Here is a 16,876-nt window from a genome sequence, read left to right on the forward strand (position 1 = left end):
CTGGGTATACAAAGTACCATGTTTCCTTTGTGTTAGAACAGCAGAAAAAGAAGCCAACACTTGGAGCAAGAGCACTAGTCTTGAATCTGGATATGAGAACATTTTTGGATCAAAGTTTCGTCGATAAATCGAAAATTGTATTCTTCTGTCGCATCTTCACATAAAACTCGGCGCTATGAAACGGTTTATTAAAGCTTTGTCAAAAACTGCAAACTGCTTCACGTACCTCTGTAAGAAGTTGCATATCTATCGAAAGCAAAGCTAGGAGAAGTCATTTTTGTTAGCTTGAACATTAGAAACTGATGTTCGATGAAGAAATCCTAACATGCTCACTACAATGACTGAACTTGAAGGCTTGCATTGCCTGTGAAAGTGGTGCCACTACTAAGTTCATAGGAAAGAAAGGTCTCTTGCACGTAACCGTCTTTTACATTCTTTTGGAGAAACTGTCTCGTGATAATAACAAACTCACTTTTTGAATTCACGTCTTTGACTTTTTTATTAAACGTATTATTGTGGTGAACGAGGAAAAAGAAAGTTTCTACCAAAACCTCACAACATTAAGGAGATGAAAATAAGATACCAGGATTGATGGAATGTTAATATGATCGGAGAAGAGATGGGCGATACATCGTTGCATTCCAGAAACCTCGATAGGAAAAACATGAGCTGTTTAACATGAAAGAGGGGAGAAAAAATCAATACAAAGCCTTTTACTAAAGTAAATTTGTTAATAACGGAATTCTAATTGAATCATGGGCTGCAAAAAGTGTTCCAAGTCGTCCAGGTTAGTTTTACGGAAAACAACAAAAACTGCTTCCCTCATAAACCACGAAATCTTTTTGCATACATTAACGACTTCAACAGGCCAACACAGTGCTATAGAGGCATCTGACGTAGAATTTTTTTGCACAGATTGATGTATTAACATTGAGTATGGATTTGTCCCCAAGTCGAAACCTAAACCAAATTGACTTAGAACGTTTTGCAGCACGATTCAATTGTCTTATCCAGAATTTGTCACGAGAACAATTTTTGTCTAGTATTTGTTATAGGAACAAGTCTGTTTAAAATTAATTGTTCTATTGAAGTCAAAAACACCAAATTCACTTAGATTACCAATTCCAGTTTTAAAAGTGATACGTGTTAGTGAAAAACTGACCTAATATATGGTTTCAGCACCCCATAGAAACTGACGAAATAGCCAATCTTCAAAACTTTGAACTTCAATTTTACAGACCTGTGTAAATTATAACTATACATAATAGAACATGATATTTAATGAAAATAGTGCTTGTTGATTATTATTAGTTTTATCAAGTATTATAAAAATATTTAATCACGTCCTCTACTAGACGCTGTTGCAAGCTGTCTGTGAGGCAGTGTCTGACCCGTGAATCTTGATGTCTTCTAGAGATTATTATAGCTAATTGGGTGTAAAAGAAGGTTTCATGGATATTACTAAAATTCTTTCTAGTAACGATGAAAATGCTAGACTTAGCAAGTCGCATAATGTCATATTCTTAAAATGCAGTGTATAAAAAAAACTATCGAATCATACACTTAAAAAATTGAAAACAGAACGTTTTAAAAAATGAAAAGAAGGGCAATTAAAATTCTATAAGATATTGCGATTACCTTATCTAATAGTGGATAAAGCATCAGCACGTAGAGCTGAAAACCCGGGTTCAAATCCCGGCGCCGGAGAGAATTTTTCTCCGTTCCATTACTCTTTCATCTTATCTAATAGGAAGTAGCGATACCTGATACATTATAAATGATTAAAAAAAAAGCAATTGGATTCAATAGGAATGACGTTTTTGAGATGTGCAACAGACTACAATTTTAGGTGAACGAAACTTTAAAATAAAAAAAAAAATGAAAAGGCTGTATGAAGAAATGGAAGAAATGAAGATGTGGCTTAAGCATAAAACCCACTTTGTAAATATGACTCAAGTAAGTTTATGAAGGGTATTCGGTAAATGTGCCTGTGGAATAAGGGCCATTTTAAAATTCATTTAGACATAAAAGATTCATTATTAACGAAGCGGAATACGCAGTTTTTATGTTATAAAATAACACTTAGATCTGATTGATCATTTCGGTGAAATAGCTTTAAGAACTTTTTTTACAGAAGAACCTAATACAACTTAACATACAGGGAGTTCTTATGCAGACCGGTCCCGGTCTCTGTACTCTCATTAGGCCCGTAACATACTTGCAGAGTTTTCGCAAGCGAGAAATATGTTACGAGAAAATTAAAAAAAAATTGATAACATGGATTCAAATGGACGTCCACATACTGGAAGAGATTCTCTCTCGAGGCAAAAACCTCGCGCAAGTTTCTCGCTGGAATCTGTAACTCAGCGAATTTTCTTGATACATTTATCAAAGATGTTTGACATTTATACTCTTTATGACGATTGAATGTAGAAAAAGATATCACAGGTGGCGATCAAATAAAATGAGGAAAGATGGCTCATAATTGCAGTCAGAAACTTGTCGAACTTGTACGATGTCACCCGTAGGCCTATTTATATTATACATGGGATGAAAACTATAAAAACACGAAACTTAATGAAGAAATCTGGAGACAAATACCTATCAGATTATCTGAAAATAAATAGGGCTATATTTTATTTTGATGAGATTTAATAGTATTAATTAAACATTCGAAATATTATATCTATATGTCTTAACAGTTTACGTAATTTTAATCAGAATGTAGCAAATAATTATCTATCATATCATGAATGGCAAAAAAAAAAAAAAAAAAAAAAAACTGTGGTCCATTGAGCCTAAACGTATGATCATTGAAATCGAAATCAGTGTCCAAAACTCGCCCTTATTTTCGTAAGATACAATGTGATTTTCAGATATTTCTGGCTTTAATTTTAAGCCTACTTCTTCCTTTCATTAACAAAATATGTTCATGTAACTCCATTTCCTCATCATCTAAATACTAAGATTCAACATAGCGTTCGTACGTAATTTGTAAAGTACGGCAATATACTTACAGGTTATATATTTAAGAACGACAATATAACGTAAATACATAACCTATAATATTTCCCCCAACGAGTGATTACTATAATCAGAAAAATGCTTTCTGCATGAATGCAGTGCATAGATGATCATAGCGAGATGTGATCTGTGATAGCGAGAACTCGCCAAGTGTGTGGAGGAAGGCTCTTCGCCTCTTTCTCGCAACACATTTCTCGCTAGCGAAAACTCTTCAAGTGTGTTACGGGCCTTACTTGAAGAAATGGAACAGGACTGAGACCAATCTATTCAGAGACGTGTACACTCGTATGCTCTCTTCTGTAGATTAACCTTATCTCTAGGTCTAGGCTCTATTGAGTTGTCTCGCTGAAATCTGTGATCGACAAACATAGATTGCAGCACTTAAAAAGTGAAGTATATAAAAAAAATTGAGTCTGTTTCATAATCTGAGTTGAATCACTTTGTGGAGAAAGTGAATATTTATGTTCGGAGGTAGAAAATGAGGTACAGTGTTAAGTTTGTTACTACTACTGTTACAAAATTCCATTTAGAGTGCCATTGTAAAACTTACCATAGGCCTATTAGTTAGTATGTAATAGTCGAAGTGAAACGTGTTTGTAATGATAAATTTGAATAAAGTAAGTTTATTTAATACTAATGTATGCCCTAATGTTGTACGTTATTAGAGATCTTTCTTATAGGAAAAATGTTTTTATTTTATTAAACTATTTTTCAAAGAATGTCTTTATTTTGTGTTTTTTTTAAGTGCCCTGTAATTTTAGGTCCAATTTAGATATTTAAAATTAAATAAAAATGCCTGCATTATAAATAATTTAATTACTTAAATTTTATTAGAGCTACTTGTTATACAGGCTGTAAGGAGTATAAGTGCCGTTCTTTTCACAATCATCGGGGACGGTGTACAACAGCGGTCGTCAGCTCGGTGCACTCTCGGGCTAGCGTCTCTTACCCGTAGGTCTCTTCCAGCACCAGCGTGCATTCGTGGCTGCTGGCAAGTATGCTCTATACCCCTTTCTGCTGCACGACGGGGCAAATCATGTTGCTCCGCTTACCCTTTACCCATTTCAGCGAGTGCTGACGACCACTGGTCTACATGATCAAAAAATGTCCATACGACATAGGGTCAAAACTTGAGTTTTCCCAGAAAGAAATATTTTCTTATTTTATTTGCGTTATACTGCTTATATCGTGAGTAAAATTACGGAAATAAATACGTCAGTAGGTATATCTAGAGTTAATGAGTTTAAATAAATATTTGTGTTTTCTATTAAGTTTTCGTGAAATTAAATAAAAATGCACGCTTAAATTTGTTAATATTCTGGCGTGAGAGACGTGGCAACGTGTTCAGCAGGCAGTACTCTGCACAGATGTAAGTACTAGTCAGCTGAGTTCAAGCTCCCGGTCCATAGCTCCACTGCCGAGTGGATGGCAGTTCAGTGCAGGGTATTCGATAAACAACTTGTAATGTCATTCACAGTTTAGGAATATCATATGTTATTAATTTATGGAGCAAATCGTCGTAATTAAAGTGAGGCAAGAAGAATATACCGTCAACGTTTTCCTCGAAGATTACCTAATCGACGAACTTTTGTACCAGTTTCTCAACGATTATAACAAACTAGTCTCTTACCCCGTTTCGAAAATCATACAACCAGAAATTTGTTTAAAAATGATACTGCTTTACGGAAGAGCGAGAGATTAAAATGTTGCATTAGAAAAAAGTTCGTATGATTTTGTGCAGAAAACCATTGTTTACTTTTTAGACGTACAATAAAAATTGGAGCAATATTATTACATAAAATGTAAATTTACCATAATGTTCTATTAATGAGATAGCAAGTTTATATTTGCTGCTCGTTTTATGTAAACAGTTGTCATGGTCCGCTCCTGCATTAGAACAGAGCATGTGTTTCGTACCAATATGTCTGTACCCACTTCAGCTGTACTGTGTAATTCTAAACCCCCTTCTCCCCATCCAGCAACGTTGCAAAACGTCTAATATTGTAAGCTTTAATAATTAGTTGAATATTGCAATTAGAAAAAAAATTGCAAGGACATTTTTTCTTTCTTATGACATGAATAATCATTAGTTAAAATAATGGTACTTATGCTCCTTACACTCTGTATGCGTGATTTATTTCACTTTTCTCCATCGAAACAATACCACAGTCTAGTATATACAGTCGCGAAACTCAATATGTAGTAAATATGCAAACATTAGATAGTTGATCACCACTAGGATCACTAATATCGCCTCATTACAGGCAATGCAAAATAGTACCGTCACAGTCTATTGTTTCTAGCACCCTCAAAACTCAAGCTTCGTGACTGTATATAGTAGACTGTGACAATACTCTAATTCATAACCCGTCCTGACCGCGTCGACTCAGAACCGGTTTAGAATACATGAAATATACACACCATTTGACTTGCGCAGTGCAGAAATCTGCTCATCACTGGTTTAGATAATTAAATTCTGTTATGGTGAGAACAGTTTTTCCTCTATTAATCTTGTTGGAATAGGTCGTGACCTTATGTTTAATCGTACTCAATATGTAACGAAGCGCTTCGTTTAAATGTGTTACTTTTAGCTGCTGTTTCGTAAGCATTTCTTGATAAGATCGGCTTTAATGAGTATATGTTGACTCCTTTAACCTTTATTCTATAATTTAATGAACAGAGATAGTGATTTTATTCTAACTCTATTTTTCGATTTTTTCTCGAGTTCATTGATATTTCAATTTATTTTACCGGAAAAAGTTTAGTGACTGATCGCAATGGTAATGACTTTGTTTCATAACACATTTCAGAGACTATCAATGAATTCCTCAGTTAAAAAGTCATAATATAAACATAAATATATTTTATTAAATTTATATTAATTACAATGTAATGATATACTATAGAGTACAGGTTGCTAATATTGTGATAGTTATTTTTGAGAATTTATTACAATTTTATTGAGCGAGAGGAAGATCGGTTTTTTGCGTCAACGTATTAAGGAAATGTTCATTGACAAGTTTCTGCACAAAACCGGTCCTTCTCTAGCTCAGTAAAATTGTAATAAATTCTCAAAAATAACTATCACAATATTACTCGTATCATAGTGTTACAAACCTTTACCTTACAGCCTATTATATAGCTTGAACTGTAAGTAATATCATTAATTTCAGGTGATTAATGTTTGGGATATTTCAAACAAAAAAGTTAAATACAATTTTTGCTCGTATTTGTTTTCTTTTCGAGATAATTATCTTATATAGCGTGTTTTGTAAAAGTAATTGTTCATAATTTCCAATATGCTCAAGTCAATTTAAAAGACCAGTGTATTATGATAATAAATAATTGAAAGAGTTTTAGTTTTGTCCTTTAAATGTGTTGAAATTTGATCCGACTAAATGTAATACTGGCGAATCCAGACATGCATATAGAGTGTTAGTTGGGAGGCCGGAGGGAAAAAGAACTTTAGGGAGGCCGAGACGTAGATGGGAAGATATTAAAATGGATTTGAGGGAGGTGGGATATGATGATAGATAATGGATTAATCTTGCTCAGGATAGGGACCAATGGCAGGCTTATGTGAGGGCGGCAATGAACTTCCGGGTTCCTTAAAAGCCAGTAAATAAGTAAATGTAATATTTCGTTCTGAAAAGGAATTTTAAGATGTTAAATTTGTTAGAATCAAATTTCTGCATATTTAAATGACAAAACTAAAATTCTTTCAAAGACTTGTCATAATACAGTGCTCTCTTAAATTGACTGAGCATATTCGGAATTGAGTGAATGCCTTTCACAAGACGCGCTATGAACAGTTTCATTAAAAAAAACTATCTTTTTTTCTCAGGAAAGGAAGCAAAAACTCGACAAAACTGTATCGAACTTTTTTGTTCTAAATATCTAAAAAATTAACCTCCTGAAATTAATTACATTACTTACGGTTCACCCTGTCTAATATAATATGAATATAAAGAAGAACGTGACACAAAACATAGAGGAGACGTACGAAGCGCGTAAATTTAATATAAATTCTACTACAGTGGCCTTAATTTAAGACGGCTGTCCCATTAAGAGCCCCTATACGCATACGAAAATAAGTGTTTTCAAGTAATATACTTGTCTGTTTCTAAGCGCAGAATTAAATACATTGGTTATACAGAGTGGAAGTGAAATAACCACGCAAATTAAAGGGAACGATAGAGTACATTGAAACGAATAGAAAAACGTAAAATACGTTTTGTGATTAAACGCACGGTTAATCAGGAAATTAAATTGCAAGTTTTAGACGTCTGGAAACACCGCCTCTAACCTCTGTAGCCCACGATTTTGACAGCCTGGTATTAACTGCCGGTATCATGGATACGCTGACACCGCGATAAATATCTGCATTTGGATCATTCCTCTCCGGATATCATTCTGCATAAAGCCTTTGAGCTACACAGGAACTACGAGTAATACATATTTTTTCCCGTAAATTAATAGCATACGTATCGAGATATTCCGTGCTCGTAAATTTTGGCATTGCGATACCTGACACACACCTACAATGAATGTCAACAATCGGTATGAACACTGATAAGACACAAACACTGTACTGGTTCTCCTCGTAATATTTGTGCAGGAGGGAAACGAACTCTGGCCTGTTAGGCAATACGATAAACTTCTCCCCCACTCCAACTACAACGTTGCAACCTCTTCGCATTTTACGCTAAATTCAAATGTGTGGATTTTGAAATAAAATTTACACGAAAACCGTCAATTCTATTGAAATACGCTAAAGGGATAAATAATACTTTATTACATTTTCTATCGACATAATATAAAAACCACAATTCTACTCGCAACAGTTACGGAATTAGAGGGGTTAAACATTTGGCAAAAAAAAAAAAAAAATATATATATATATATATTTCCGAGAAAACTACGAACTTCCCACCAATATGGTATCAGACTTTTTTTATTATATACAAAATGAGGAATTCGCCCTGAAAATTGCGTGGTTATTTCACTTCCACCCTGTATTTTGCGTCCAAAGAACATTCATGCAAATGTTCTGTAATATTTTCTGTAAAAAAAATACCACTCGTCCTACGTTCACTTGCATTATACATATCACAATAATTAGTATTAATTAAACTAAACGGTTATCTAAATAAATAATAAAGCACAATACAGTATATTGATACGAAATGTCTCAAATTTGTTAAAAGTTGGCCATAAAAAAATCAAAACCGAAAGCCACAAAATAATAGGGTTTAATATAGCGTTTTTTGTTTTTTGATAATTTGAAAAAAAAAAAATGTAACGTAGTAGAGTCCGCATTTCACGAGAAGATCCGAGCAAGGAATGAGAGTTTTTTCCCCTCATTTTTATAACCTGAACCGGCCGGCCACTGACTGAGTCTTGTTTGTCCCAACCGGCCAATGACACCACTCCCATCCACCTGCTCCTTCAAGAACGCCAAGTCACTGGCTTACTCTCCACTTACCCCCCTATACTCCCCTCGCAGGGATCTTCTCGTGAAATTTGGACAGTACGTATCAAAGCTATTGAAGCTAATCCTATCAAGTTTCTATCCAAACTTTATTAAGAGGAATATGTTCTGTTTCTATATTTATACTTAGTTTTACTACGCATCCATATAATAGTCACTTAAACTGAAGGACAAAATCGACTGTTCTATTGACAGGTAACAAACATGCACCGCAGTTCCCTTCGAATGTGGCTGGGAACTGCCTTAGCCATCACAGGTCTGGCCTTACTCTGCAGCTGGAACAGCATTTTCGAATTCACTTTGAGGAAGGTAAGAAAGTGACAAATGACTTTACCGTTTTAAAATTATGTTCAGTCTAACACTTTTACTTCAAAAGTAAATTTATTGCATTAGTGGCATAAGGTTAGGAGAGCTTTTGAGATTCAGATCCTCACAGTAATATTAATAAAATCATAATTTTATACTGCAGTTTATATTACGACATTTAGACACATTATAAAGCGCATTTACAGCTATATTATTTCGTATATCTTTGGCTTAGGAACTCGATTGCTTATCGATGTATGGACAGGTAATTCCAATAGTAATGACTGGTGTAATTTCAGGATATTGATTGAAACTAGGGAATAAGACTATACTTCGTTTCAATGTCTGACAGGCGACGTAAACATTGCCGGCAGAGAGAGAATAATAATTGCTATTGAACCAATGGCAGAGATCTCATCTTGAAATTGGGCGCTTGAAGCATTCTATCTCCGTCAAACTTCAAGACAAGCGTGGTATGAGATCTATTCTGCCATTGGTTGAATAACAATTACCAGTGACGTAGCATGAAATTTTGAGCAGGGGAAGCTAACTCAAGTTGTCTTTCATGTACATATGAGAAAACGTATTACAAAACTACAGTCTTAAAATAAATAATAGTCAATGTCAAGTCAGCAGTCGAAGATTGGTTAGAACCTCGTAAGTAACAGCAATAAGGCATGACCTCAAATGGTACTAGTAAAATATGATTTCACTGTTTACACATACAGTATCTCGAACAAATAGACACGTATACGTATAACATTAGCTCACTCCCTGTCATACTTAGAGAAATCACAATATTAACGGTCAATAGATAGTGTTATTATCATTACGTAAGTACGCGTCTGTCTTTTGGTTGTGTCCTTCATTGACAGCAACGGAGTCGGTCATTTGTTTTTTAAATCACACTTTTGTTCGTAAGTCAGTCTTGATAATAGAACTGTCCTAAAAAATTCAAGTAAATTGGTGTCAAGAACTGTTATTTCACTCATTATTTATTATATCAGCCACAATGCACACTAACACTTCAACTGAACACAACTCACAAAAGGGATAACTCGAAAACTAAATGATTTTTAATGTAAAAGCTAGCTTCTTGCGAGCCTTGTGACCAGGGTAGTTTAGTTAGAAAGGGATGGAAAATCTGCGGGGTGGGTTACAGAGAAGAATGAGTGTAAGAAACCAGTCTGCTTGGAAGCTGGTGTGTGCAGGCTTCTTGTTTACTGCTGCATCATGAAACATCTTGAGCTGCCGCATCACAATATTTAACGCATAAATATAAAGTCTATTAAAATTAATAAATAATTTTGTTCATAAACTGCAAGTTTATTATGAAATTATTATTAACTGGGGAAGCTGAGCTTTTTAGGTTACATTGACGCTACGCCACTGATAATTACTCTCCTCTCTTCCTCTGCCGGTAATGTTCACATCGCTGTCAGACATTATGGAAGGAAGTATAGAGTAAGGAAAGTGTCTGTGCGGCTGGATGTTGCTCTAAACTGGTTGCACTGTAGGAAATGACTCAGCTACACGATCTTATGAAATGGTCGTTGGTCTATTTCTAGATTTTGTTTTGACAAAAGTCTGTTTTTTCTATTACTTTCGAGTTTCTTCTTGCCGTTAAAGGGGGTAACATTGGTCTAATATTTTACCATTCCAAAATTTTTCGTAATTGATGTTCGTTAATTGATTTTAATAAAACATTTTAGAAGGACTTCTGTATGAAGTAATAATGTCACCTAAACATTGCGAACATGTTGCTTAATATTTCTTTAATATTGGACCAATGTTTCCTTGACATAGGGTAACTTTGCCCCAATTTTCCAGTTTACACTGTATTTAGGATACGCGCAAGACGGAGCCTGGTTGGTAGTTGGTAGCCTGACCGGTTACCTAGTCTGAAGAATGTCCGAACGTAGACTTTCAGGGCCTTATTCATAGATATTCTTAGCGCGGACTTTCGGTGGATGATCAGCGAACTAACATTTTTCGTATTCATAAAGCAGTGTTAGCGATATGATATATATGATATGATATGATATATGATATGATATATGATATCATATATATGATATGATATGAATCCTGTTTAGCACGCTCGTAGCGTGGGCTAGCGAAATGTCTATGAATAGCACCCCTACCGACCAGGCCTCGTCTTGCACGTCTCCATTGCTTAACGTTCGGGCATTCTTTCGACTAGGTAACCGGTCAGGCTACCAACTACCAACCAGGGTCCGTCTTGTGCGTACCCTTAGGATCGTCTTGAGCCACTGTAACCCCAAAATGAGTGTTGGTTTGCCCAACTGATATGATATATGATATATTTGTCATTCAACTTTACAATTCAGTTATGGTGGACCTTCACATTTCTGTTTTCGATCCACCATCCCTTTAATACATATAACTCCTTTCTATTCATGTATTCTTGCCGAGAATTTCTTGATTACTTTCTAATGTTCTGTTATGACTGAATTGCTATATGTCCTTCCCCCTCTATCCTCTTCTATTCTCTCCCTCCTACCTAGACTGTCTCCCTTCCATTTCTCGCTCACCTATTAAATATTGCATATTCATTCCTTAATAATTTGCGTTATTTAATTATTTTCTTCTCTACCCTCAAATCCTACCTACAGTACTCTTAATCATTGTTTTCCCGCTATTTTCTCCTACATTATTTGCTGACTTTTCCGTTTACTCTATTTTACAACACTTATATCACTTATTTTTTTCTATCCTCTGTTTATTTACATATTTATCCCTTTCTCTACGCTTCACTCCTAAATTTTCTATTTTATTATCTCTTTCCATATATTTATTTCTATAATACTCCTACAGTTATAGTACCCCTGATACTACTCCCAACCCCTAACATTGAAAAACCTGACATATATAATTCACTTAATTACACTTGCAATTTCTCTCTCATTCCACTTCACATTTGTTCAGATGATTTTTTTTTCACTTTAGTTCTCTTGTATTCATTGTTTGATAGTCTATCTTATTACACTCTTACCCTATCTTCTTATACTTAACACTTTCTTCTCTGTTCCTTTTCTTACACTTTTGCCACCCCTAACTTTCTTGCACTCACTTTTTAGCACTCTTCTTCTTCGCTATAATCTCTCCAAAGCCCCATCTATTGTCCTCACAATCACTAATATCTGGTAGTCGCTTCATTCCTTCACTCGTTCTTATCATGTGTTCTCTTGCATTTTCTCCATTAGTCTTGTCTATGCTCCTGCCTCACACACTTCCAGCTGTTTCCCTAATCCTTCGTCAGCAGTATTTACCCAACTGATATGATAAAATGCACTGAAATGATACTCGCATGACAATTTAATAAAGAACAGTACATATTTTATTAGAGAAACACGCAAATTGAAGGTCATAATGGAAATTATGTAGGTGTTACATAAGATGTTGTTAGGCCTATATTCATTGATAAACTCTTCATCACTGGTTGCACAATCCTTTCCAATATTGTAGCATAATCAGACTGGCAACGTTTTAGAAAAAGTTTTGCCCGCTCGTAACCAGGCATATTGTTCTTGAAATTAGTCACTGTGCGACCTCTTTTGTCAAGATAACTGCCATTCGCAGATTTTGTTCGTCCATTGGAAACCCAAATTATGCCATCTGTTTTTTAGATCCTTTACAAATGTATTCTCTTCATTTGTGAATATTTTTGTCCGGCCTGGCTTTGCATTAAGGTTGCCTTTGACGTTATTTTTTATGGTGCTATGCAGCTGCTCCCCACTGTTTTCACACCATTCCTGATGTCATCTAAGCATTGGTTCAGTTTCTCCTCTGAATAATTTGCATATGGCCTAGTTTCTTGTACATCTACTGTAAGTATGTTTAGTCTTTGTTTTTCAAAATATAATCAATACGACAAATAATGTATTAATTACTTTCCCAATCATATTTACCAACTTTCTTGGTACATACCAAATTTTTCCTGGTGAAAATGAAAACACAGTTTCACAATATAAAAGTTTCCAGAATATTTTTCACATTACCAAACAAATGACTCGCTTAAAATAGTGCTGCTGCCTAAGGTAACTTCTGAAAGTACTTGGTTAAACTGTTTTACAGGCTCACGCCGCCAGTACAGTTGAAACTGCTTTATGGGAGATACAAAAATTAAAACGTACAGAATGGAAGTGAAATTATCCTGCAGATTAATACCATATTGGTGGAGAGTTCATAGTTTACTCAGAAAAAAGTTTTCCCAAATGTTTTCAATGAATGCTATAGTCGGAGGCACCGATTTTGGCAGATGACCTCGATGACATTTCCAGTAGGCGAGCCAATATTGTTTGTGTAAGCTGTGAGAATGAGATGCGATAACATTCTGAGTCGTTCATATTTTCATAACAGCAGCTCATATCAATTATCCTTATTATGAAACACACCACGGTACAGTCCTACTCAAAGAATACCTAAAATAAATGTAACATTATATTTCTATTTCGTACAATATTCTGGTCACAAGACATAATCATATACTTTGTCTTTTCGGGATTTACTACCAAACCTATCGCTTTATTTGCTTAAAGTAAAATTTCCGTCTTTTCCCTAATCGTTTGTGGAGTTTTTCCTAACATATTCACGTCATCCGCATAGACAAGAAGCTGATGTAACCCGTTCAATTCCAAACCCTCTCCGTTATCCTAAACTTTCCTAATGGCATATTCTAGAGCGAAGTTTAAAAGTAAAGGTGGTAGTGCATCTCCTTGCTTTAGCCCGCAGCGAATTGGAAAAGCATCAGATAGAAACTGGCCTATACGGACTCTGCTGTAAGTTTCATTGAGACACATTTTAATTAATCGAACTAGTTTCTTGGGAATACCAAAGACACATATAGACTACTGTAATATTTGTTTAGTTTTTGAAGGTGACTGTCCAGATCCAATAGAATACTCGGCGTGCATGTTTACTCTTATGTCCTACCCATTCCACTGCGACAGAGATAACAACCGATCTTGCAGCGGTGAGGAACTCGCTCTCGAGTTCACATTAACAAAATCCATCTGCCGAAATCCCTGGCGCCAACTATAATATTGCTGCTACTGCTATTACTACTGTTGTTATTATTATTATTATTATTATTATTATTATTATTATTATTATTATTATTATTCACAGCTTCGCAATTTGAATCTTTAATAAAAATTGTATGTTTTAAATGCATTGTGAGGAAAATTATGGTAAACTTTCTTAAATATTCCACAATTTACGTACGAAGAAACTAAATTCTCTTTAACTCTTTCATAATCGGGACTCAATATGTAGTAGCTCTTCAATAGAGTAAAAGTATGACAGAATGACAATAGTATTTTCATACTAGTGAAGCTCTGTAGTTATTTATTTTTACATTTTAAATTCTTTTATGCTCGACCATGCCGAAATGTAGTAATTATACACGTGATAGCAGTCCTTTAATGCATGTCATTAAAGTACACCTACTCATTAAAGTACAGGTGTTCAGCAAATGACAAGTCAGCTTACAGGTGTTCAGCCAATGACAAGTCAGCTTTGTACCGTTATAAAACCGCAAGTATCGATTATTCTCGGATATGCAATCGAAAGAGAATTAGCGAAAAGTCACGGAGGCTGGAAATCCAATACTGGCGCAGAAGGTTATGTTCTGTTACTATAATAATTAGCGTTAATTGTAAATAATATTCAAATAAATTCAATTTGTCATCTCGTTTTTCAATGTCGAATTCAATAATCAAAGTTATATCAAGTTTAACGGGATTACATCAAGGTTAATGACAGTATTGCTCCTCGGAAAAAAATCAATACTTTCGCGTCTGCGCACATCTCACAATTCACGACCCAGAACAAGGTCACTTCCGATCTTGTCAGATACAAATAAAATGTATACATCTGAATAATTTCAAGTTAGAAATATGGTCGAGCATAAAAAGTCGTATGAAACTCGCCGATAATGATAATTAAGAAGCTCGTATGAAAATTATGAAACGAGCGCAAGCGCTCGTTTCATAAACACCCATACTCGCTTCTTAATTACTATCATTATAGGCTCGTTGCATAATGTACTATTAATATTATTAATGAAAGATGGAGCTAATTTACATTTTTGGTACGTTTATTTGATTGCAGCAACTGGCATTGTCTCAGTCTTCTCCACTGTTTGAGATCTGGAGGGCGCCGCCATTCGGTTTAGTTATGAACGCCTTCATGTTCAATTTAACCAATCCTCACCAGTTCTTCGATAAAGATTTCAAGCCAGAGTTCGAGGAATTGGGACCATACTGCTTAACGTGAGTAATAATGAGAGTTCTAAGTTACCTAAAGCTTCCAAACAACCCGCAACAGTGTAGATACGTATGGAGTGCAGCTTGATGGCATCCAACGCTGCTTAGTTCAGGTCTGCTGTTCAGTGAACATAAGAAAACAAAACAAAGCTAGGCGGTTGGAAACTTGTACTTCAATAGAAGAATTTGGTAGCAAGCACTTTCATTAGGAAAGAATAAACTATATTTTATCAGAAAGAAGGAATATTTTTTTCATTTGGAACACTCAAAATATTAAGTCATTGATATTATTGTTTAGAGTAGAAACTCTTAAAGCACGCACCCATAATTTGTTTTATTTTAAGTTTGTGCAGGTTTGTATACTTTTTCATTTGTTAATTCCAAACTTTGATTAGAACTGGAGTATCTAGATACATCTAAATTATTGTGAAAATCGGGGGTGGACAAATTCCGGACGCCACGTAGCCAAGGCGACTAAAAATTGTGGTGCCTGAATTGCTGAAGCATTCGGTCTCCGCCCATTTTCAGTAGAAGCTTAAAATGTGACTTTTGCCATTGAGAATAGAATTATCTTTCTCCCTTCGTCTGCTGGCAATGTTTACATCGCCTGTTGGACATTATGGAATATAGTATAGAAATCAGTAACTGTTTTTCTTCATTGTTTCTGATGTAAGAGAACGATTAAGCGTGAAACGAGAGTTGAACATCACCAATAATGGAAGTTGTTTATTATGAGAGCTCATTTTATTTTGGTATGCATGAAATAGCTAAAGTCATAGACGCCGGATACAGGGCGCTTCGGGCCTTAAGCATTCAACAGATATATTTAATGGATGTTCATTAAATTTTTGAGCTGAAATTAATTTCGAATTAGATTTATCTTTCGTGTAAATATCAGGTGAAAAAAATAATTTTCATGAATATCGTAATGTGGTGTTCATAAAAGAACTGCTGAAGGCAATACAATAATGAAATGAACGCACATTAAGAGGTGGTACGTCTTTTTGATCAGAAAAATTTACATAAAAACAACAAAATAAAATCAACATTATTAAAAAAATCATACATTTTTTACAACTTAGGCCTACTATATTTTTTTTATAAATCTGCGTCAGTTTTTTATAAACCTCGTATATTTATCCTTTAAAAATTTCAGTACATCATTAGGGAGCGGATTTTTATGTGCTAAAAATTTAAATATATTTATTTTTATGTGCTAAAAAGTACGAAAATATTTGCTAAAAATAAAAAAAAATATATATTTTTAAATATGACAAAAATATTTTACTTAGCTTGAAAAAATGTTGCTAGGTAGGCCTACTCTTCAACCACACTTGAGTGCTAGTAGTTGGCCGAGAATTGCAGTGAACAACAAAGGTCATCTCCAAATTCTCCATCACAAATGCATACCGATTATATCTGAACAACGACTTACACTGTGAAAACGATCTTTCCACATCACAGGACGTCAGACGTGCATATTTAAAGAGAGGAATGTCACAAAACCATACACCGTCAATTTCACCTACAGGCACATCTTCCAATACTTAAGCAACTTTACACATTTTTTTATAGCCACTGTTTTTCCCAAACACATTCTGGAATTTGTCCCTTGGTAATTGTGCTTCTGAACCTGATAGCGAGTCTAGTTTAATTTCCACGGCACGTACCTCCCTGTTTCAGGCAACAGGTTTTTGGATGTTTCGAGTTTTTATGGTGTCCCACAAAAAGCTTAATTTGTTAATAGGAAAGCCAAATTGTTTTT

General features: G+C 34.9%; 1 protein-coding gene across 1 annotated transcript in view; it reads left to right on the top strand.

Annotated features, from left to right (window-relative positions):
• The window catches only part of LOC138709032 (protein peste-like), a 78,145-nt gene that overhangs the window by 27,913 nt on the left and 33,356 nt on the right, over nucleotides 1–16,876 (top strand). The window contains exons 2-3 of the mRNA XM_069839509.1: nucleotides 8,711–8,824; nucleotides 14,957–15,117. Of these exons, the coding sequence (XP_069695610.1) occupies nucleotides 8,720–8,824; nucleotides 14,957–15,117 (266 nt within the window). The 5' untranslated portion in view covers nucleotides 8,711–8,719. The remainder of the gene's footprint in view (nucleotides 1–8,710; nucleotides 8,825–14,956; nucleotides 15,118–16,876) is intronic.

The sequence above is a fragment of the Periplaneta americana genome, chromosome 11 (genome assembly GCF_040183065.1).
Source record: "Periplaneta americana isolate PAMFEO1 chromosome 11, P.americana_PAMFEO1_priV1, whole genome shotgun sequence".
Lineage (NCBI taxonomy): Eukaryota > Metazoa > Arthropoda > Insecta > Blattodea > Blattidae > Periplaneta > Periplaneta americana.